Source organism: Muntiacus reevesi, chromosome 9, assembly GCF_963930625.1.
Source record: "Muntiacus reevesi chromosome 9, mMunRee1.1, whole genome shotgun sequence".
NCBI classification, from domain to species: domain Eukaryota; kingdom Metazoa; phylum Chordata; class Mammalia; order Artiodactyla; family Cervidae; genus Muntiacus; species Muntiacus reevesi.
Window position 1 is genome coordinate 399,016 of NC_089257.1, and position 24,125 is coordinate 423,140.

At 51.3% G+C, this 24,125-nt stretch overlaps 1 protein-coding gene across 7 annotated transcripts in view; it reads right to left on the bottom strand.

The window, feature by feature from the left end:
• The window catches only part of LOC136174189 (beta-galactosidase-1-like protein 2), a 35,309-nt gene extending 13,539 nt beyond the window's left edge, over window positions 1-21,770 (bottom strand). For 6 of the 7 annotated variants that reach the window (XR_010664385.1, XM_065944166.1, XM_065944165.1 and 3 more), the window contains exons 1-8: window positions 20,430-20,730; window positions 20,146-20,343; window positions 12,996-13,064; window positions 10,412-10,507; window positions 8,976-9,084; window positions 5,869-5,961; window positions 4,910-4,991; window positions 4,047-4,111 (exon numbers count right to left, since the gene is read on the bottom strand). Coding sequence is in view for 6 of the 7 variants with exons in the window: in XM_065944166.1 (XP_065800238.1) it covers window positions 4,047-4,111; window positions 4,910-4,991; window positions 5,869-5,961; window positions 8,976-9,084; window positions 10,412-10,507; window positions 12,996-13,064; window positions 20,146-20,343; window positions 20,430-20,698 (981 nt within the window). In the remaining variant the exon portion in view is untranslated. Of the gene's footprint in view, window positions 1-4,046; window positions 4,112-4,909; window positions 4,992-5,868; window positions 5,962-8,975; window positions 9,085-10,411; window positions 10,508-12,995; window positions 13,065-20,145; window positions 20,344-20,429; window positions 20,731-21,703 lie in introns of those variants that run through there. The other variant, XM_065944162.1, reaches the window with a different exon arrangement.
• Window positions 21,771-24,125: the final 2,355 nt, after the last annotated feature.

A 24,125-nucleotide genomic window follows, 5' to 3' on the forward strand; every position in this document is an offset into this window, starting at 1 on the left:
GAGATTCACTCCCAATTCACTCCCAATTCCTTCTTTCACTTTTTTTTTTTTTTTTTGGTAGAAACATCTATATTATATTCTTTCAACAAACTTCAATTAAGCAATTCAGTGCTGTTTGCCACAAGCATCAGTTATGCATCCAAGACCTCGTTTACCCTGTCGGTAAGTCTGTGCTCTTTCTCCAGCTCCTCCCCGTTCCCCTGGCGACCCGCGGCCTCCGGCAGCCACTTTGCGGCTGTCGTGGGAGTCTGCTGCGTTCTTCCGGGGACTGCGCACCGAAGTGGCGCCACGGGCGTTATTCGACTCTCACTACCTGGCTTATCTGTCGGGCTCATCCGTGCGGTCACAAATGACAGGTTTCCTCCTTTTTAAAAGCTGAATGTTTTCCACTAGATACATGTATCATATTCTCTTCATCCGTTCATCCGTCCTTACCCTCCGGGGCTGCCTCCACGCCGTGGCTGCCGTGAGGCGTGGTGCTGTGAAGAGGCAGCACGCACAGCTCTTCAGGACGATGACACCTACGATGACACCTCCCTAAACCCCTACAGAGGAGAGCGCTGCATCAGAGGTGCCTCTATTTCCCCACGAACCTCCATACGGACTTCCACAGTGGCTTGGAAGAGTTGCTTCTTTGCTACGGTCTAGCAGGTCTTAAGGGCACGATCCCCGTGAGCCTTCAGAGCTGGGTGCTTGAGAGCCCACTGTTCGGGCAGGCGTCCAGGAGTTAGGCAGCAGGGGTGGCACGGCGCTGTGTCGGGGTGGAGCTCCTGGCAAGAGTGCGTCTCAGCCTCTCCAAACCACTCTGACATATGTTCTCATCCTTTTGCCCTGACCCTCTTCTCACCAGAGGAGTTCAGACGGCAATGGTATAAAGCAGGGAACGAGCACGGGATCTGGAGGCAGAAGGGCTGGATTTGAACCTGGATTATTCTGTTACATGATTGACCACAGATGATCTCAAAGCAGAAATTTTACCTTTCTGAATCATGGTTTCCTCATAGGCAAGATAAGGATAGGACCAAGAGCTTCTTACATGGTAATGTAAGAAACAAACATTAAAAATGGGGGGTATGTAAACTAAAAGTTGTATATATAAATATTGTCATAGAATGTTTTCTTAGTTTGTGTTACAAGCTTTCTCCATATTTGACTTGTGTACCACCTGTCTCTTACCACTAAAATACAAGTTCCAAAAGTGGTGATTTTGTAGGGTTCCTTCCCTGCTTTATCCACAATGCCTTGACAAATAAATACCTAACTGGCACATTTGCTGTCCTTGTTTAGTTGCTAAGTCATGTCCAACTCTTTTGTGACTCCATGGACTATAATCTCACCAGCATTCTCCAGGCAAGAAACTGGAGCGGGTGGCCATTTCCTTCTCCAGGGGATCTTCCTGACCTAGGGTTTGAACCCACAACTTCTCCTAGGCACGTAGATTCTTTACCACTGAGCCACCTGGGAAGTCCAGCTGGCACCCAGAAAGAAAGAAAGTGAAGTCCCTCAGTTGTGTCTGACTCTTTGCAACGCCATGGACTATAGCCCACCAGGCTCCTCTGTCCATGGGATTTTCCAGCAAGAGTACTGGAGTGGGTTGCCATTTCCTTCTCCAGGGGATCTTCCCGACCCACAGATCGAACCCGGATCTGCATTGTAGGCAGACGCTTTAGCATCTGAGCCACCAGGGAAGTCACAACCACCAGGGAAGAACTGGTACATAGCAAGTGCTAAAAACATTTACTGGCTGACTTATTCAATGAATAAATAAACTCAGCTTTAGGACTTTATTAATTATAGTCAGGATATCATTTTTACCCCCCCACTTACTATCCCGTATTCTTCCTCCACCATAACCATCACCACTATAACAATCACCACCACAACCATCACCACCATAACCATCACCACCACCACCACCACCACCACCATCACCATCACCACCATCACCATAACCACCATCACCATCACCATCACCACCACCACCATCACCATCACCATCACCATCACCACCATCACCACCATCACCATCACCATCACCACCATCACCATCACCACCACCACCATCACCATCACCACCACCACCATCACCATCACCATCACCACCACCATCATCACCACCATCACCATCACCATCACCACCATCACCATCACCACCATAACCATCACCACCACCACCACCATCACCATCACCACTATCACCACCATCACCATCACCACCACCACCATCACCATCACCACCATAACCATCACCACCACTACAACCACCATCATCACCACCATCACCATCACCACCATAACCATCACCACCACCATCACCACCATCACCATCACCACCACCACCATCACCACCATCACCACAACCATCACCATAACCACCATAACCATCACCACCACCATCACCACCATAACCATCACCACCACCACCATCACCACCATCACCATCACCACCATAACCATCACCACCACTACAACCACCATCACCATCACCACCACCACAACCATCACCACCACCACCACCATCACCATAACCATCACCACCATAACCATCACCACCACCATCACCATAACCATCACCACCATAACCATCACAACACCATAACCACCACCACCACCACCATCACCACCATCACCACCATCACCACCATCACCACCATATTCTATCTGAGTGTCTGCTCTGCCCCAAGAGTTACATTCCCTCTCCATATTTTCTCGGGATGCACTGACTCCATTCCTTGCAAATCTCTGTACTACTTTTACCATTTCCCTTGTACCAGGGACCAACAGCCCTTGGTGTTGGTCCAGTTGTTAAGTCGCTGGATACTCAGCACTTTGTATCTTTGCATTCTTCTCTAAATCTTAGTTCTGTTATTAGTAGAGTGTTCCCTTCCTTCTAATACTGCAGAGTTCTGACAGGTGCAGAGTGAAGCATCCAGTCACTGATCTCTTTTGGTGGTAGAGATTTATGCACCCTCTGATTCCCCCTAATGCTTCTATTGGAACCAGCACTTCCTACTGAGTTCTGTTTATTTTTGTTTCTTGTCTTTCTCATTGAACCACAGGTAAATATGAATGAGGCTATTCATTCAAAGGGTAAAAACTTTTGCAAACTGACTTTAGGTCCATTTTGGTTTGCAAATCTCAATAAAGGTAGAATATTACCCATATTATCAGGCAGACTGCTATGGCAAAAAGTGGCATCTGGTTAGCAAACTGCACTTGGAGTGGAGAACAGTGACTGATGTATAAGCTCCTAGTGGGTCACGGCTTCCTGCGTGCAGGGTGTCCTGAAACCTGAGGCTCTGTTGGCAGAGCCAGAAGCTCAAGCTATGGAGCCATGACCTGGGGCCCCAGCTGGTTCCTAGCTTTGCTCCAGAACTGTGATGGGGGGAGTGGGGAGAGAGCATAGCGCCTGGACTGTGGGGGGAGCGTAGCCCCTGGACGTTGGGGAGAGAGAGCGTAGCCCCTGGACGGTGGGGAGAGAAAGTGTAGCCCCTGGATGTGGGGGGAGCATAGCCAGCCCCTGGACTGTGGGGAGAAAGCGTAGCCCCTGAACGTTGGGGAGAGAGAGCGTAGCCCCTGGACAGTGGGGAGAGAGAGTGTAGCCCCTGGACGTTGGGGAGAGAGAGCGTAGCCCCTGGATGTGGGGGGAGTGTAGCCCCTGGACTGTGGGGAGAGAGAGCGTAGCCCCTGGACGTGGGGGGAGTGGAGCCTCTGGACTGTGGGGAGAGAGTGCCACCCCTGGGCTGCGGGGAGAGAGAGCGTAGCCCCTGGACGTGGGGGGAGCGGAGCCCCCACCCTCGGTGAGGACTCTCAGCGCCCCCCTGAGCCTGCGGTGCCATCCTGAGCCCTCCTCCGGGCTGGGGGCCAGGCCCTGTGGGCACTGTGATGCAATTGCACCTGACACCAGCTACAGCAGGCGTTTCCAGCGTGTAACAGATCCAAGTTTTAACTGAACAAATCACAGCTGAGAAGTTCCTGAACATCTGAGCCCAGAAGTCCTCACATGAGAGGAAGGAGAACACCCCGCGCCTCTGACACGGCCTCACCTGAACGGAGGAGAGGCGTTCGTACGTGTCCTTCCTTATGCCCTTCATGTGGAGGGTGGCGAACACTGGAGGGGACGGGAGGCGAGACGGGGTTACCAGCGGGCGGGACGCCGCCTCTGCCCGCAGACACAGCCTGCAGACACGCCCGCGACGCCCGCAGACACCGCCCGCCTCGCCCGCAGCCTGTGCGGGTGAAGACGGGCAGCGTGTGTCCACAGGGGCTCGACCAGCACCGCTCAGACACACTGCGCCCGTCTGCTCAGCCTTCACCGAGTGACCCGGAGAACAAGCAGGGCGGAGAGAGTGACCCCGTGTGCTGGTGGATAAAGAGCCAGCCGAGGAAGCCGAGGCCGGGGCGGGGCGCCCGGAGGCCTCGGGCCTGGCTGCAGGCCTCCCGGGCCCAGCGCTGGACACTCTGTCTCTCCCATCGTGCCCGGGAAGAGCGGCGGAGGGCGAGGCCCAGGCCAGGCAGTCTAGGGAATCCCGAAGCACCGCTCTCCAGCTCGTTCGCGTGACTCCTCCTCCATCCTGTGTGCCCACCCGTGAGTCCTCCTGGAATTCTCCTGCACGTTTCCTCGTGGCTTTTATGCCCCGGACTCTTCGCCCCACGCGCTCCGGGGGCGGGTCTAGGGCAGGACTTTCTCTGGGACCCTGCTCTCTCCCGGGGGTTCAGGCCTGGCCCGGGGCAGTGGCAGAGACGCCTCCGCTGTGTCCCGGGGCCAGAGGCCAGCAGGGTGATGCGGGGCCACGAGGGGGGCCTTGGTCCCTCACGTTGGGGCCCGGCCCGGGAAACGCGGCAATGGAGCCTCAGCGGACCCTCAGAGTCAGCTGGCGGCGAAGGCGGGCAAAGCCGCCGTGCGTACCGGTCGGTGTGTGTCCCTTCAGGAGTCCCTGGCCCGTGTCCGCCGTCAGGAGCATCGTCTTGATCCCTCTGCTCAGCAGTGCCTGTGGGACAGTTGGGAAGGTGAACGGCGGTCCACGGCCCTGGGGGGGTGTGTCCCCAGGAGAAGGCGAGGGTCGAGGCACCGGAATGAGGGGGCGGGAAGGAGGCCTCACCGGGCGCAGTTGCTGGTAAGTTGTTCCATGAGAACAACCAAAAGGGACTTAAATGCAACCATCAGCAATGACCTGGAATGGACACCAACCACATTCCAAAGACGAGAATTCTCATAATGGATTAAGGAAAACAAATTCTAATTATATACAGAGTATGTACCTGAAGTAGGTGGATACAAAAAAATCAAAGATGAAAGGGTGGAAAAGCCCGTGCATTACACAAACACCAACCAAAAAAGATCTGTGATATCCACAGGAGGAAAAATTACTGTGACCCACTCTGCTTACATCAGAGTCGTGCAGGTGTCCCAGGCCCCTGTCTGGGGGAAAAGCGTGGAAACGCCAGCTGCACTTCCGTCACTTCATCCCCGGAGCAGCGCAACAGTAGTGTGTGACTTTGTCTTTTTGCTGCAACTGAGGCGTCCTCTGATTTCTCGTTGGTTTTCAAAAACTAAAACGCTGGACTGTTTGGAAGTCAACTCTATAAACCCTTTAGAATAAATAACTTTTCTCTGTCCTATATTTTCAAATAAAAGACACAGGGAAGCCCCAAACTGGACACAGCATTGATTTATGAACTTCGAGGACGCCGATTTACAGAGTACACAGAAGAAGACTTTGACACTTGAAAGTTCTTCATCCATTGCTAACAAATACTGCATCCCAAATGGTACCTTGCAAGCTCTAGCTGCTCCGAATGTTTGCTCCATGAATCAGCAAAGTGAGAAAAGTATGTAAAGATGGAGGAGAATGAAAGGGCACTTACATTTTTAATATACGGCATGTATCCTTTATCCAGATTATAGGAACCATATTCGTTCTCCATCTGCACGGCAATAATGGATCCCTCTTCGTGGAACTGGGGGTCAAGGAGATGAGAGTCTGAGGATGAGTCAGCCGGTGGGGAAAGGCTGTACTGACTTTTTCAATTTGCTACTGCACACACACGTTTAGAGTGCCATAGAAAATAACTTGCTCCTAAACTCAGCCCTGGGGACACGACAGTGGGGACAGTTTCCGTCACTAAGTCAGCAGCTGCCTCGTGAGGTCAAAGCCTCCCGCACCTTGCCTTCCTCAGTGCCCCCGGGGAGCAGCGCCCACTGACTCCCCTAATCCAGCACCTTAAGCAGAGGCTTAGACCTCCACCCAGCCTTCCTCTGGGGCACCAGGGAAACGGGGGCGTGGCCCTCTCCTATGTGGGCGCACGTCATCCCCCCGGGGGACCCACTCTGCTTATGTCCCTGCACCCCCATCTTCACTTGCCCCGTCACCGCCACAGGGACCCCGTCCTCCCCTCCCAGGCGGTCCCCCTTCGTGGACAAACGATGCAGCCGCTCTGCACGCCCTGCGACAGCCCACCGCTCGTGACCCTGTCCGCACTGTGGTCTCATGGCCGCCCTTCCCATTCCACCTTGACCTTCTCTCTGCTAAACGGATGCAATCCCTTTTCATCCTGGTCTGATTTCTCTCCACCAACAGTCTCTCCTCCTCCGGGAAGCCCTCTCTTCTGCAGCATCCCTCCTGGGTCTTGCACTCACCAGTCACCCCTCAGCCTCCTTCTTGAGCTCCTCTAGCCCTGCTGCCCCCTCCCCAGTCCCAGGATCGTGTGGGATCGCTTCCCATCTGCCCTCTCAGTTAACGCCCTCACGCAAATATCTCCTCCATCCCCTTCCCCGCCGACTCCCTTCTGTGATGTTAACATGCTCGGTCAGCCCTGCCTTTACAGCTCTTGCCAGACCCGCAGTTGTGTTCTCTCTGAATCTTGCACCTGCCATGTCCTAGTCAGTTTCACTACACTCAGCTCTGCCCTTTTCAACCTGCTCTTGGAGACACGTGACCGAGGGAAGGTCTCCTCCTCCTCCACGCAGGACTAAGGAAAAGAGCATTGCTCCCTCGGAATCAAACGACACACAACAATGAAAGGAAGAGGCCAGATAGCTCCCAGGACCATGTGCCAGTGGGTGGAAGTGTCTACACACCAGTACCTGTGCTTCTTGTGACCCGGGAGGACCTGGGCGGGGAGAGCTGAAACGGGATAGGACTCGGGAAGCAGAGCATAACCAGCTGCACTAGGGCTGAGTGGGCAGAAAAGAGCCTAAAAGAGTTCCCCAAACCTGTATGCTTCCCAGGGGGCTCAGTGGTAAAGAGTCTGCCTGACAGTGCAAGAGATGTGGATTCGATCCCTGGGTCGGGAAGATCCCCTGCAGTAGGAAATGCAACCCACCCTAATGTTCTTGCCTGGAAGATTCCATGAACAGAGGCGCCTGGCGGGCTATGATCCACAGGATTGAAAAAGGAGTTGGGCATGACTTAGTGGCGGAGCAGCACACATAGGAACACGCCATGATACTGGGAGTTACCTGGTAGCTTATTGGTTAGGATTCTGTTTTCACTGCTGCGGCCCAGGTTCTACCCCCGCTTGGGGACCCAAGACCCCACAAGCTGTGTGGCACAGCAAAAAATTAGTAAATACTTTTTAGGTGGCTTCCCTGGTGGCTCAAAGGATAAGACCCCCAGCTTTTGCGGCTCCAGGTTTTCTGCTCACCAGGCAACCTTCTGATTACTGATTTTGTCTTGCAGGCGCTCCAAGATGGGGAATGTCCTGATTTGGGGTGCAGAGAGTGTGCCAATTCGTGCTAGAACTTTCTTTGATGGTGAAAATGTTCTGTGTTCTCACTGTCCAATGTGGTAGCAACCATCCACAGGTGGCTATCTAGCACTTGAACTGTGTCCAGTATGAATAAAGAACTAAATTCTTTATTTAGTTTTAACAGATTTTAAGTGAAATAGCCAATGGCGGCCAAGGTTACCACCCTGGCCAGCACAGCTCCAGGGCCGCAAAGGACCGTCCCTGCATCTCCGGTCCCCAGGTGCACACAGACCGACCCTTCAGCCACCGTCACCTCATCTGATGACCCCAGGGCATGCTCAAAGTCAGGAGCCAGCTCTGATCCAAGTAGATCCACACCACCTGAAGCCTTGCCTGGCCATTTCCAGGCCTGTCGCTAACCCTACAGTAGCATCCCTTTCCAGTGATTGCTGTTAAGATAAGATATGCTCCACAAACACCAACTGCCTAATAAAAAGCTTGATGCGTGCGTGCCAAGTCACTCTTCGCGCAGACCCCATGGACTGTAGCCCACCAGGCTCCTCTGTCCATAGGATTCTCCAGGCAAAAAGACTGGAGTGGGTTGCCATTTCCTCCTCCAGGGATCAAATCCAAGTCTCCTATGGCTCCTGCATTGCATGGGGATTCTTTACCACTCAGCCACCAGGGAAGCCCAATAGAAAGTCTGATACCTAATTGATACCTTTTGTTCCTTCCCTCTGTTCATTTGTTACCTACTTACACAGTCCTTGATGTATTTTCCAAGCCTTGCAGCAATATGGCGGCATATTATTTCTACTCAAACAATGAATGTGTGTGACACCATGGTTTTATTGCAGGGGGAGAGATATTTTAAAAAAACAAATTGCAGTTTCTACAAAATCACTGACCTAAGGTCATCTGTATTGCCTGTCACTTGTGAAAGACTGACACGTAGCCATCTTTAGCAGGAAAGTTAAGACGTTCTGATGATTGTCATTAAATTCCCATTTATGGTGTTGGAGAGCAAACAGATAATGCAGAAGACATAAAAATATACAGAGTGCAGTTCCCAGCATCCTGCCAGGAGACGGCATCCCTGTAAGACAGTAGATGAGGAACAGAAATAAAAGCAGAAAAAAGCATAATTCTTAAATAAGGAACTAGAATTCGCTGCTAGACATGCTTCCTGCTTATGAGTGAAAGAAAGTAGGCTGAGCCCTGCCTAGGAAGGCAATTCGGGCAAGTATTTCCCTTGGTCACAAAGATGGGGAATCAGATTTTACCTGGAATCCTCTAATCCTGGGAATCAGGTCATCAAAATAGTGATTCACTGCTGTTGTGAAACCCTTGTAAGTTGTTCTCAGCTTCATATGAGAATCCTTGAGTAACCAGCTAGGATGGAAAAGACGAGACTCAGCCTTGAGGTGCGAAACAGCAAACAAATGTTCACGTGTCTGAGGCTGGAAAATGTGAACAGCCCAGATTCACGTGGCCAAACTGGAACTGCACATTGAGATGCTAACCCATCTTTAAGAAAAAGTAGTCTGTGTTCGGTCACACAGAGCTCAACACCTCAACCGCCACCTTTCCCCCCCAAATACAACTGAGGCTTGTTCAACGTGAAAGCGATCAGGGCAGGGCTGCCAAGCTGCAGCCCACAGGCCAAGTCAGAGCTGCTGACTGTTCTGTGAATAAAGTTTTATTGGCACGTGGCCCACCCTTTGCTTCCATGTCATCACAGCTGTCTTCCTGCAGCAGCAGTAGAGACGAACCTTGCAACAGACACTGTCTGTACCCATGAAAGATGAAAATATTGATCATCTGGCCTTTTTCAAAAAAAGCTCACCAATCCTTAGTCTGGTATGAGATTTTTATTAAAATGTTTCAGAACTTTTTAAAAAATATTTTTTAATGGAATATTATTTCGTCATTTAAAAATGAGGAATTGGTTCATGGTAAAGCAGGTACAGATTTGGAAAACATTATGCCAAGGGAGGGGCTTCCCTGGCACCCAGTGGCGAGGGCTCTGTGCTGGGCTCGGTCACTAAAATCCCGTACACTGTGTGGCACAGCAGGAAAAAAATTATGCCAAGAGAAAGAAGCCAGGCACACAGCGTCACGTAAGATACGATTCCATTTATATGAAGTATACAGACTAGGCAAATCCACAGAAACTGAAAGGAACGTAACGGTTGCCAGGGGCTGGGGTAAGCAGGATGGGGGTGCCTGGGCAAGGGTTTTCTCTTTGAGTAGCAAAAAACATTCAGGAAGGAGATAGTGGTGATGGTTGTTCAACATTTTAACGCACTTGATGCCAGAAAATTGCATGGTTTTAAATGGTAAATTTCATATTATGTACATTTTACTACCATTTAAAATGATAAGAAAAAACACCCTCTTTGAAAAGAGATAATCAATCCAATTTTGTGCTATTATTAGTATCATCACAAAAGTTAGAACTTATAAAGATACTGATTACATGATATTGATTAGCTAGTAACTTTCATTAAGGAAAAGAAGGAGTCTACCTCTGCACTACAAGGGTGAGATGGAGATTTATAAAAAAAACAAACAAACGCTGTATCATTCCTGGTATTTTAAAGTGCATCTTCTAGGTCATGAAACAGGAGGCATGGACTAAAAGTGCACCCAGGAAACCAAGTGAAACTCTCTGCTCCGACTTGCTCGGGAACAGGCTTGGGGCGGCAGCACGGCTCACCTGGGCAAGCCTCCGAGGTCCAAGTCGCTCCCGATGTAGGGGCCAACACACAGGATGACCCACAGGTCCACCTCTGCCGCCAAGGATATGAAAGCCCTGAGGAGGGGGGCAACAGCAGCAGTCTCACCAAGAGCGGAGCCTGGAACCGCCGCCGTGTGTCTCCCCGAGGCCTCTTCTCCTGCGGTTAGGACAGGTGGAAGTCCCTGGCGGAGACAGGACCCAGGGACCGGGCGTCCTTCCACACAAAGGCCTCAGTCCAGTCGCCCCGAGGCCAGGACTCGGACGACTCGTGGGAGTCCCGGCCAGACGCCGGCTGCCCCCTGGACCAGCGCTGAGCCTCCTGTCCCCACGAGGGCACCGCCCAGGATGCGCCCTCACGAGCCACGTTGGCTCCTCCTTCCTTATCTCCCACTTTCAGTCTGCCCCTAATCAGGTTTATTCCCTGCAGTTAACATTTCTGAATGTGAAATTCCTCTTAATTTTCACCACTACCACCCTGGGTAAGGAACTCGCGTCCACCTGAGTTATTCCAACAGCTCCTCCCTCCGTCCTTCCCTTCCCTCTTCCGATGCCTCTCCAGGCACTGTCGGCAGAACATAATCATTGACGACAAACAGGAGTAATGTGTACCGAGTGTCAGCATCAGCACTCTGTACACTCAGTTCTGCAAGTGTATTGTTTTCTTTGTCAATTCTATGACATGGGTGTCAATGTCACCTCCATTTTACAGATAAGAAAACAGACACTTAAGGAGTCAGAAGTCACATTCTTGGGAAACTGGAAGAGTAAAAAGACAATCAGCCTCCAGAAAAGAAATCTTAACTATGTTATTCTGCTCTTAAAAATACCACCAGCGTGCAAACATGAACTGCCTGAATTTCCCGAATTAAAATTCTCCCAGTGACTTACTTCATAGCCCCCTTCCAAACAGATTTCAAATTTTGCAGCATAGCACCCAAAACGGGCCAAGATAAGCTTATCTCTCCGGCTCTATTTTCTGATGTTTCCTCTACTCAGAACCAGCAGGAGATGGTAACCAGATGGCTTTACTGCCGTTTCAGGAAAATACGAAGTTAGTCACAGGACCTGCACCTCTCCTCCCTGGCACGTGCTCACCCACGCATCCTGCCGCCTGCATTTAACCAGGCTGATCCCAAGCCACCAGGACAGAAGCAGAAGCAAGCGATCCTGCGGCCAGAAATCCCCCTCCGCCTGCCTCCGTCTGCGGGCGCGGGGCGGGGCGGTGCAGGGGCGGTGCAGGCGCGGTGCAGTGCGGGCGGGCGCAGGGCGGTGCAGTGCAGGCGCGGTGCAGTGCGGGCGGGCGCGGGGCGGGGCAGTGCAGGCGCGGTGCAGTGCGGGCGGGCGCGCTGCTGGCGGCGTGGGGCGGGCGCGGGGCGGGGCAGTGCAGGCGCGGTGCAGTGCAGGCGCGGTGCAGTGCGGGCGGGCGCGGGGCGGTGCAGGCGCGGTGCAGGCGCGGTGCGGGCGGGCGCGGGGCGGGGCAGTGCAGGCGCGGTGCAGTGCGGGCGGGCGCCGGGCGGGCGCGGGGCGGTGCGGGGCGGTGCGGGGCGGTGCGGGGCGGGGCGGTGCGGGGCGGGCGCGGGGCGGGCGCGGGGCGGTGCAGGGCGGGCGGGCGCCGGGCGGGCGCGGGGCGGTGCAGGGCGGGCGGGGCGGGGCGGGCGCGGGGCGGTGTGGGCGGGCGCAGGGCGGTGCAGTGCGGGGCGGGCGCGCGGCTGGCGGGGCGGTGAGATGCGGGCAGGAGGAGCGGCTTGAAAGCTAGGTGCTGGCGACGCTTAAGCTACGAGAGGGAAAGACCCTGAAGCCCTGGGTTCTCTCTTGGAAGAGCAGTGCACACTCACTGTGAGTATCTATTTTAAACCTTCCTTAATGAAAACAGATCTTTATTGACAGACGATGTCGGGGTTCCCTCACAGCAGCAGGAATGTCAGTGTAACTCATGTCAGCTCCTCCCACACCTCTGACTGCTCCGACTGTGGCCTTGCTGGACCTTCTGCCAGAAGTCCCGCCCGACCCTTCTAACAAACTCCTGCTCGGGGTCCTAAAGTACTGGAGCTATCCCTCCGCGGTTACCCGCCCTGGGCTGTTTCCCTAGTTTGGGTTATGAGTCCTCAGCTGCTATTTGCCTCCCTCTATAGACAGCCTTATTCCACAGCACAGCACATAGTCTGTGTATCTCCAGCATCAAAGACAGTTATGAACTACAGCAGATGGAAGATGCATGGTTTTGAACAACTACTCTTACTGTATCATGTCTCAAAACTGCTACAAACTATAGTTCAGAAATTTCCTCTTATAAGTGAAACAGGGGGGTCCCCGCGATAGATTAGAGCCGCAGGGACGCGCTCTGAGCCACACGTGGGTGAAACGCACAAGGGACACTGAGGTCTGGGTTCCACCACTGACAACAGCCTCCCTGCGCAAGGGGCTGCTCCCTGGGGAATGGAATTGTCAGAGCTTCCAGGGGGTTCTCAAGGGGAAAGCAAGGTGACTCTTGCTTCATCTGAACCTACAGAGTCAAACCCCCATCTCTGAGCCAGAGAAGCAGCAACTTAAATAGGAAACATACATCAAATCCAGGTTTCCACTATAGTGAAACTGGCCTCTTCTTGGTTCATGAAGGTTCCAAGGAACATGCCTGAAACAGAAAAAAGAGAAATGTAAAAACTTTATATTTTACAATTACAAATTATATAATATTAGGTTATACAATATTATTTAAATGAATACAAAATGAAATCCAGCAGCCAATAGTATAGCATTCACAATACCCAGTATATCCATTTGAAGTTTACTAGGTGTGCCAGACTCACTCTCCAAAACAAAGAAATCCAGAGGGGAAAAAAAAAGAGATCCAGAAAAATATGACACATAAGCCAGAAAAAAAAATTGAGCAACAGAAATAAACCCAGAAATGATATATAGGTTGAAAGGGGCCAAAAAAATATATATATATTGAAAGGGGATAACAAACATATACCTTTAATAAGGTATACTTTATTAAACAAACATATACCTTTAATAAAACGTATCTTTAATAAGTAACTAAAAGCATGACCATAATGAAGAAAATGGAAGATATAAAAAAGATCCCAAAGGAACTTCTAGATTTTAAAAAAATATAATATCTGAAGCCAAAAATACTCTAGATGCAATTAAGAGCAGGAAATGAAAAATATACCACTGATACTAACAACAGAACAGAAATAGGAATAGAATCCCAGGATATTTTAAGACAGAGCAAAAGAAATTACCTAAACTAGAAAACAGGAAAAAAAAAAAAAAAAAAAAACACTAAAAATGAACAAAGCATCAGTAATGTGTGGGATCTTATCAAGAAGTCCAAGTCCCATGGGAAAGGGGAGGTAAAATTACTAGAAGAAATAGGAAGTTTTACCAAATTTTGGTAAATTGATGAAAACTATAAACCTACAGGGAGAAGGCAATGGCACCCACTCCAGTACTCTCGCCTGGAAAATCCCATGGACGGAGGAGCCTGGTATGCTGCAGTCCATGGGGTCTCGAAGAGTCGGACACGACTGAACGACTTCACTTTCACTTTTCACTTTCATGCATTGGAGAAGAAAATGGCAACCCACTCCAGTGTTCTTGCCTGGAGAATCCCAGGGACAGCAGAGCCTGGTGGGCTGCCGTCTATGGGGTTGCACAGAGTTGGACACGACTGAAGCGACTTAGCAGCAGCAGCAGTAGCAGCATAAACCTACAGACCCAAGAATTTCCATGAACCACAAGTAGGGGGGGAAAATCTACACCATAGTGCATCAGAAGCAAATAGCTGAAAAGCAATGACAAAGAAAAAGTCTTAAAAGCAACCAGAGAAAGGAAAACAAGAAATTACATAAATATTTTTTTAAAAAATATAAGAAGTACAGAAGACTTGCCATCAGATAATGTGTAAATCAGAAGACAGCAAAGAGATATATTTAAGGTACTGAAAAGAAAGCCCCAAACAACAACAACAAAAATCAGCCTAAAAGTCTATACCCAGTGAAATTGTACCCAGTGAAATTATCCCTCAAAGCTTAAGATGAAATAGAAATATTTTTCAAAGAAACGGAATCTAAGATAATTCATGATCAGCTGACTTCCGGAAGTCTCTCCGCAGAAGGAAATGACACCTGGCAGAAATAGTCGTCTGTACAAAGGGATGAAGAGTGTCAAAAAAGGTAAATATATGGGTAAATAAAAAAGGTGTCTTTGTCACCTTAAATTTATCTCAAATATAATTAGATGTTCAAACCAGGGGAAAATGTATCATGAATTTCATAGTTTATAAAGATAAGACGCGTGACACAGCACAGCAGAAAGAAGGTGAGATGTGGAGATGTGATGGTAAGACTCTGTCACGCTAGCGTGTTACTTTTAGGAAAGAGAACAAGTTAGAATCTAAGAATTTAGATAAAGAACTTTATATAAGACCTTAGGGAACAAATCCAAGATCCTAAAAAAAATGATTCAATATCCCACTTTTAACAATGGACACATCATCCAGACAGAAAATCAATACAGAAAACTGGACCCGAACTGCACGTTAGACCAGAAGAACACGTGTTGGTGTGGTTTTTGATGGAATTACACATAGCGATGGGAATGAACAAGCTAAAATATGGCAGATCATGGAGGAATCTCACAAACATGATCTTGAGCAGAAGATCAGACACAGGAGTAAAGACTGTATGATTCCAGGTGCAAAAAGTTCAAAAGAGGTCAAAGTGATGTACATATTGGAAACACAAGCTCTGCCACTCCTCTGCTGGGTGGTCTTGACTGTAGGCGACAGGAGAGCTTCTGAGATGCAGGCAGTTGGCCAGGCTACAGGAGCACGTTCATGTGACTAAGCTCAAGGAAGTCAATGCTTACATAATGGACACATGCCAAACTTCAATAAAGTGTGACTATGAAAATGAATACAAGATGGCAATGAAGCCAGGCTTCAACAGTACGTGAACTGTGAACTTCCAGATGTTCAAGCTGGATTTAGAAATGGCAGAGGAACCAGAGATCAAATTGCCAACATCCGCTGGATCATCAAAAAAACAAGAGTGTTCCAGAAAAACATCTACTTCTGCTTTAATGACTCCGCCAAAGCCTTTGACTGTGTGGATCACAACAAACTGTGGAAAATTCTTCCAGGAGGAGGCAGGAGGAGAAGGGGACGACAGAGGATGAAATAGTTGGATGGCATCACTGACTCGATGGACATGAGTTCGAGCAAGCTCTGGGAGGTGGTGATGGACAGGGAGGCCTGGCATGCTGCAGTCCATGGGGTCGCAGAGAGTCAGACACGACTGAGCAACTGAACTGAATATTACCAGTGAGGGTGTACTAGGTAACGTGGACCAAACATCCCACACCCTGTGCCCCGCCCCCCACCCCGACAACACCCGGTTGCTGAGCTTGGAGTCAGGTCTCACCACCCCCTCTGCCAACACCTGCCGTCTCTCGGGCCGGAATCCCCACCATTCTAGCTCTGGGGCTCCAGCTCGCCAACTGCAGATCCTGGGATTTCTCATTGCTGTATGAGCCAGTTCCTTATCTCTCTCTCACACACAGACACACACACACACCCGCTGGCCCTGCTTCTCTGAGAAGGCTCCTGACACAGCTGACCTCATTCATCCAGAGCAGACGACCAGGGCTGAAGCCAGCTGCCGGAGCCAGGGTTGGTAGCAACACTTAATCTGTCAGTGACGGCTCGCCGGAGGCTCCGTGTCAATGCGCTTGAGAGTCAAAACCTGCAGAAGCCCCAGGGTTCTCGCTGTGAAGGACTAAGACAAATCCCTCTCGCTTCCCACGGGGTTAGGGGAGAGTGGGTGTTTTAAAGCATGTCCAGGCTTTTCTCTCTTGACAAATGCCCGCCCAGCCAAGAGTACCATTGCCAGAGCTGCAGAGGACGTCCCCAGATGACCACGGGGAGACAGAGAAGCACGCAGAGCTGGCCCTGGGCGGTCAGCTCGGCACAGAGACCCACCGAGGCTGACGACACTCGGCCTCCGCCCTCCCCTCGCAGCGCGTCTACAGGCTCCCGTAGACAGAAGGGGTTTCAGCCAGAGGTGCTCTAGACTCAGGCCCTGCTTAGGGGGAATCTCCGGGAAAAACCAAAGGCGGCGGGGAGACAGCAGCAAGGAGGCGAGGGGAGAAGTTCTTCTGAAACCAATTACAGCAGCAAGCCCACAGGCCAGACACCTCACACACAGGCCTGTTGCGCCAGGTCCTCTCGCCCACGCCAGCATGCCCAGCTTTGGAGAGAAAGCTGTAAGACAGGCAAAAACAAAGACACCGCTGAGGAGGCAAGCAGACGAGAACCAGGCTTTGACGTGGGATATACGATGGAATTACTAGACCGGGAATGTAAAACAACTCTGCCTCAGGTGCTAAACGAGGAAGTGAAAGCGGGCAAAGGGGCGACATGAGCAGAGACGGAAACGCTAAGAATAAAAGGGGAGCACGAGGGCGCAAGGCGCTAGCGCCTGGATGGCTCAGCTGTCACAGAGCCTCGGGAAGAAGGCGTGAGCTCGAGGCAGGGCAGGCCCACCCTCCAAACTGAACTGCACAGAGGAGCGAACAGAAGGAAGGAGGACAGCATCCGAGTCCTGCGGGACAGCACGGATGTGACAAGCGCCAGAGGAGATTCAAGGGAGAAGGGAAAGAAGAAGCAGTCTAAGAAATAACGTCCTAACAGCTTCCCAAATGAAGGGCAGTTGTCAAACCACAGATCCAGGAAGCTCCGCGAACATAAAGCAGGATAAACATGTTTAGAAACCTGTATGAAAGGATATCATAAACCAAAAGTGCTGTGATGGCACGAGAAGGAGTGGGCCCCAGGGTGCAACTGAAAATGGACTGGACCCAAACCCCACCTCTGTGTCCTCAAAGCGTCGTGGAGACCCTCTGCCCTGGGGCAGAGCACTTATGAATGTACAGTGACATTATCCCGTGACTGAAGACCTATTCAAGACTGAAAGAAAGAAGAGTGTGGCCCCTGGGAGTGAACGCTGGCTTCCCGCCCACAGGCTCCCTGCTCTGCCCAGCTACGCACCTGCTAAAATGCCCCAAGCCTGTGCCAGCCCCACCCCGAGTTAGCCCCCGCTGCTGGTCCTGCCTCAGACACCGCCCAAGCCAGAGCCTGCGCCTGCTCTTCCTAGACCCCTCGGGGTTCTCAGGCTGGACCCCCACCCTACAGAAGACCCCCCAATGCCACTTGCTGAGACAGGCAGCACCCTGCTCTGTGCTCACACCCTCCCGAGTCAGCAGATCTGACTGTCAGACTCCAGGTTTCTTCCTGCAGTACTTTGGCCGATGACTGGTTGCCAGTGTCTGTCGCACAGAGTGGAGAAAGTCAGAGAGAGAAAAATCAATATGGTCTATTAGCACATACATTTGGAATCTAGAAGACAAACTGCGGGGCAGGGACAGACGATGAGAAGGGACTTGTGGGCATGGGGTCGCGTGGGGGCAAGGAGAGTGCGGGGCGGACGGAGAGACTGGGGTCGACATGTTACAGTGAAGAAAGTGAAAGCATCAGCCGCTCAGTCGTGTTCGACTCTTTCGACCCCATGGACTGTAGCCTGCCAGGCTCCTCTGTCCGTGGCATTCTCTCGGCGAGAATACTGGTGTGGGTTGCCATTCCCTTCTCCAGGAGATCTTCCTGACCCAGGGATGGAACCCAGGTCTCCCGCATTGCAGGTAGATACTTTACCATCCAAGTCACAAGAGAAACCCCAACATATACATGACTATGTGTTAAACAGACAGCTAGTGGGAGGCGGCTGTCGAGCAGAGGCAGCTGAGCGCGGGGCTCTGTGATGACTGAGAGGGGTGGGGTGGGGGTGGGAGGGAGGCCAAAGAGGGAGGGGTGTGTGTACATAGAGCTGATTCATGTTGTTGTGCAGCTGAAACTGACACAACATCATAAAGCAAACATACTCTAATTAAAAAGGGGGGAGGGAAGGAGAGGGATGAACTGGGAGTTTAGGGTTAGTAGATGCAAACTATCACATTTAGAATAGATAAATATAAGGTCCTACTCTATAGCACAGGGCATTTATATATATACATGGTAGCTCAGTTGGTAAAGAACTGAGCTGGTAGCTCAGTTGGTAAAGAATCTGCCTGCAGTGCAGGAGACCCCTGTTCGATTCCTGGGTCGGGCAGATCCCCTGGAGAAGGGATAGGCTACCCACTCCAGTATTCTTGGGCTTCCCCAGTGGCTCAGCTGGTAAAGAATCTGCCTGCAATGTGGGAGACCTGGGTTCAATCCCTGGGATGGGAAGATTCCCTGGAGAAGGGAAAGGCTACCCGCTCCAGTATTCTGGCCTGGAGAATCCCATGGACAGTCCATGGGTTTGCAAAGGGTCGGACACAACTGAGCGAATTTCAGTATAGCACAGGGAACTTTACCCAATCTCCTAGGATAGACCATAATGAAAATGATTTTAAAATTTATGTATGTGTGTACCTGAGTCATTTTGCTGTAGAGTAGCCATCAGCACAACTTTGGTGGCTCAGACGGTAAAGAATCTACCCATAATGTGAGAGACCTGGGCTGAATACCTGGGCGGGGAAGATCCCCTGGAGAAGAAAATGGCAACCCACTCCAGTATTCTTGCCTGGAGAATCCCATGGACAGAGGAGACTGGTGGGCTACAATCCATGGGGTCGCAAAGAGTCAGACATGACTGAGCGACTAACACTTTCCACAAAAACTTCTGTAAATCAACCATACTTCAATTTTTTAAATGCATATATATATATATGTAAAGACAGTGCAATCTTTTCTACAAAATGCATACACTGTGCTGCTGCTTTATTCTGAGATAATGTTCTGCTTTGAGTGACTCAGAGCATCTTATCGTTTATGAAACAATGGTGATAATTTTTATATTTTTAAACAAGGATACTGAAACAGACAAAATCTGGCAGTCTTACTTCAACCACAAACGTTTTAAGATCTCTGCTAGCTCATGACATATTTCATGGAAGTCTCACCATTTCAGCAGTGCATTATTTTCAGGTGTACCCCATAGTGAATCCCTGTTTTTACAGAATGTCACTGTTCATGAAGTTTCAATGTCTGAATCACTGCTACACAAAAGCAACAGCACAGTGAGGAGACAAAGAAGGAAAATGATGTGATGTGTAAAAGGTTTTATGACAATTTTGGGGAAAATGCTTTAAAACCTCATTCGCTATCATTTGCCAAATTAAATTCCAAATATTTAAAATATAGGGTTTTTGGGTTTTTTTTCTAACCTTACACTTTAAAAATCAAGTCACTGAAAAGGACACAAGTAGAACTCTCCAAACAGTAATGGATGGGCACTTTCTAAGCTTAGAAGGTGGAAAAGAGATCCACAATGTTTGCTCTTTCTGTTTTTGCTTCAGTGAACAGAATGAGGATAATCACAGGATTCTCCAGGCTTGATCCTCAGTGAGACAGGGCTTTCCCTGGCACTCATCACTGGGCCGACTCTGACCACAGGGCAGCTCTCCAAGGAGGACTGGGGGCCGCTGCCTAGACCCCAGGACCGAGGGGACACGGGGCTGCACCGCCTTGGACAGGAGACCGCGGTGTGCGGGTTGGAGCAAGCCTGCTGAGACAGACGGCCCCAGGAGCAGGCGCCACTCAACGGCGTGCCCCGGGGAGCCCAAGACGCCGAGCAGAGGCTGGTGCAGGGGCCACGGCAGCCTGCACTCACGTGGTGACGGTGTTGAAGCCGCAGGCCTTCAGCTTCAGGAGGCTGTCCTTCCAGTAGTCCCGGGGCACGCGGAAGTAGTGGATGGTGCCCGACAGGATGAGGAAAGGCGTGTTCCCCAGCGTGAAGTCGGAGCCCCTCACCTGCAGACCCACAAGCCTCTCACTGATGTGCGAGGGCCTCAGGAGAGCCTGGACCGCGCTGCAGGGACACGGGAGGCGTGTGACGTCCCACAGCGGCGGGCTGGCGCGAGGGTCTCTCCTCCAGGGCCCTGCCCTCAGACCTACCTCTCTGGGAGGCCTTCTTGCAACACGGACGTTACCAGGACCCTGGAAGTCAGGCTCAGGAGGCCCGCCAGCCTCACCAAGAACAAGAAGGCCTGCATGCTAGACAGACGGGACAGACAGAGGTCAGGGATCCGGGCTGGGAAGGAGCGGCTGCCGGGAGAGGCCAGGCCCTGAAGGACGGGGGCAGGGGCGGGCAGGCCTGCACAGCCACCGCTGGATTCCAGATACGCCAAGGCCAGGTCTCTTGCCGGGAGGGAGGTGGGCTGCATAGCCAGGCTCCTGTTGGGGCATGAGGTCTTCAGACACCCCTGACTTTTTAGAGAAGACCAAGGCTCCCTCAAGGAAGCTTTATAAGCAAAACCATCCCGGGTAACTTGCCAGAGACGCTTTCCGGCTGAGTGAGTCTGAGCGGTCAGTGGCCAGCGGAGAACACCGGCTGGCCGGGCCTCCGGGCGGGTCATCTCCGCCAACCACCCCAAGCTCTCCCCCACACCGCGTGGCCCATGACATGCTTCAGGGAACAGGGGCCACGTGGGGGCCCGCCTAGCAATGAGGGGTGTCCCCGGGGACCTTGTTGGTGGGGGTCAGGGAGGTCGCGGGGAGGGTGGACCCAGCTTCAAGTGACAGACCCCAGACTCACAGTGCAGAGGACCCCCGCCCTAGAACCACTCCCCCAACAGGCCGTCTCCAGGGACACGCATAAGGAGAGGGAACCCAAAGCCGCCAGGGCCCCGCCCCGGGCCTCTTCTGGAGCTCCCTGTAGACCGACGGCCCACCGCGGCGTCCCTCAGGACCCAAGCGATGCCCAAATTGCTGGGGACTCCGGCGGCCTGTACCCACCCGTCTCCCTCCGAAACCCGCCCCCACCGCCAGGACCCCTCCCCCTCCTGCACCCCTCCCCCTCCTGCACCCCTCCCCCTCCTGCACCTGTCTCCCCCTCCTGCACCCCTCCCCCTCCTGCACCCCTCTCCCTCCTGCACCCCTCCCCCTCCTGCACCTGTCTCCCCCTCCTGCACCCCTCTCCCTCCTGCACCCCTCCCCCTCCTGCACCCTCTCCCCGGTTTGCACCCCGCCCCAGGACCCTGCGCGGTAGCGGCCATCCCCTTGGCACGATCGCCGCACATCACTGTGCGAGGCTCTGAGAGCAGGAAGGTCCTTTCCTGGACTTGGGGTCCAGCCGGAGCGCCTCTCAGGCCCGGCGACATCCCCGGGGCCGGCCAGGCTCTTGCCAGACAGACCCTGAAACCGCCAAGTCCCTGGCGGCGCCGGCTAACCTCAGGCGCGGAGCTCTTCCGCCTCCAGACCCGCGGGACCTGCACGACGGGCTCCAGAGCAGAGTCGGGGGTGAGGGCCAGGGGGCGGGGCTGGGGCGGGGCTGGGGCGGGGCTGAGGGCTCACCTGCGCGGCTCACCTGCAGGGGCCCGCCCCTCCCCCCGCGGGGCGACCGGCTTGGCTACAGCCCTCCCGGCTGGTCTGTGCTGATCCGGGTTCAGGCTCTGAGAGCAGCTTTGTTGCTCAGCCGCTCAATGTGCCCCTGCCGACTCTCTGGGACCCCACGGACCGCAGCACGCCAGGCCTCCCTGTCCATCACCAACTCCCAGAGTTTACTCAAACTCATGTCCATCGAGTAGGTGATGCCATCCAACCATCTCATCCTGTGTCTTCCCTTTCTCCTCCCGCCTTTAATCATTCCCAACATCAGGGTCTTTTCCAATGAGTCAGCTCTTTGCATCAGGTGGCCAAAGTATTGGAGTTTCAGCTTCAGCATCAGTCCTTCCAAAGTATATTCAGGACTGATTTCCTTTAGGATGGACTGGTTGGATCTCCTTGCCGTCCAAGGGACTCTCAAGAGTCTTCTCCAACACCACAGTTCAAAAGCATCAATTCTTCGGTGCTCAGCTTTCTTTCATAGCCCAAATCTCACATCCATACATGACTACTGGAAAAACCATACATAGCTTTGACTAGATGGACCTTTGTTGGCAAAGTGATGTCTCTGCCTTTTAAAATGTTGTCTAGGTTGGTCATAGCTTTTTTCCCAAGGAGCAAGCATCTTTTAATTTCATGGCTGCAGTCACCATCTGTAGTGATTTTGGAGCCCAAAAAAATAAAGTCATGTTTTCGTTTTCCCCCCATCTATTTGCCATGAACTGATGGAACCAGATGCCATGATCTTAGTTTTCTGCATGTTGAGTTTAAGCCAGTTTTTCCCTCTCCTCTTTCACTTTCATCAAGAGGCTCTTTAGTTCTTCTTCACTTTCTACCATAAGGGTGGTGTCATCTGCATATCTGAGGCTATTGATATTTCTCCCAGGAATCTTGATTCCAGCTTGTGCTTCATCCAGCCCAGCATTTTGAATGATGTGCTCTACATATAAGTTACAAAAGTAGGGTGACAGTACACAATCTTGTTCCCAATTTGGAACCAGACTTTTTTAATGTCCCATTCTAACTGTTGCTTCTTGACCTGCATACAGATTTCTCAATAGGCAGGTAAGGTGATCTGGTATTCCCATCTCTTTAAGAATGTTCCATAGTTTCTTGTGATTCACATAGTCAAAGGCTTCAGTGTAGTCAATGAAGCAGAAGTAGATGTATTTCTGGAATCCTCTTGCTGAATTCTCTTGCTTTTTCTATGATCCAGTAGATGTTGGCAATTTGATCTCTGGTTCTTCTGCCTTTTCCAAATCCACTTGTATATCTGAAATTTCTTAGTTCACATACTGTTGAAGCCTGACTGGAAGGATTTTGAGCATTACCTTGCTAGCAAGTGAAATGAGCACAATTGTCCGGGAGTTGGAACATTCTTTGGCACTGCCTTTCTTTGGGATTGGATGAAAACTGACCTTTTTCAGTCCTGTGGCCACTGCTGAGTTTTCCAAATGTGCTGGCATATTGAGTGCAGCACTTTAACCCATCACCTTTTAGGATTTGAAATAGCTCAGCTGGAATTCCATCACCTCTACTAGCTTTGGTGGTAGTGAGGCTTCGCTAAACCGCTTGCATGTAGCACACTGCTCTGGAAGTGAAAACAAATAAGCAGCTGTGAGCTCCGTGCAGACTGCTTGCAGAGTGGGCGCAGCTGTTTGCCCAGCTCCCCCTGTGTCTCTGTGCTCATTTCATGCCCATCTCCTCACAGTCTGACTGCGCATTCCACCTCTGGGGACACGGAGGACTGACGGTGAGGGACCTGAGCCCCTGTGGGCTTGGGTGTCTTAGGAGACTCCAGAATCAGTCCCCTGATTCTGAAGGATGTGTATCATTTGTTGTATGTGCTCCTGCAAAACATCCATTGTTGCTTGTATGGATATATTAAATGTTAATATTTACTCACTTGATATTGATTGTAGCTCTTATTATAGTTCTGCCATGTAAGATCTAAACATCTTCTATGGCAGTAATTCTGTAGATTACTCCACAGTGCCTATGTTTTCTTCTAATGTTTCTGCAGCTTGTTTCTTCATTTAAATCTCTGGTTCATCAAAAATTTATGTTAAGATAAGATTGAAAGGTAGATGAACCTTTCATTTTTCCCAAATGGTTAACAGATTTCTCCCAAATGTAATTCTTCCCTCATTAGCTTGCAAAGACCTTTATCATATACTAAATTCTCATATGCTTTTATCTGCTTTAGATTCTGTATTTTATTCCATTTATTCCACTGGGTCTGTCTGACCAGATCCAACTTGCAAAAAG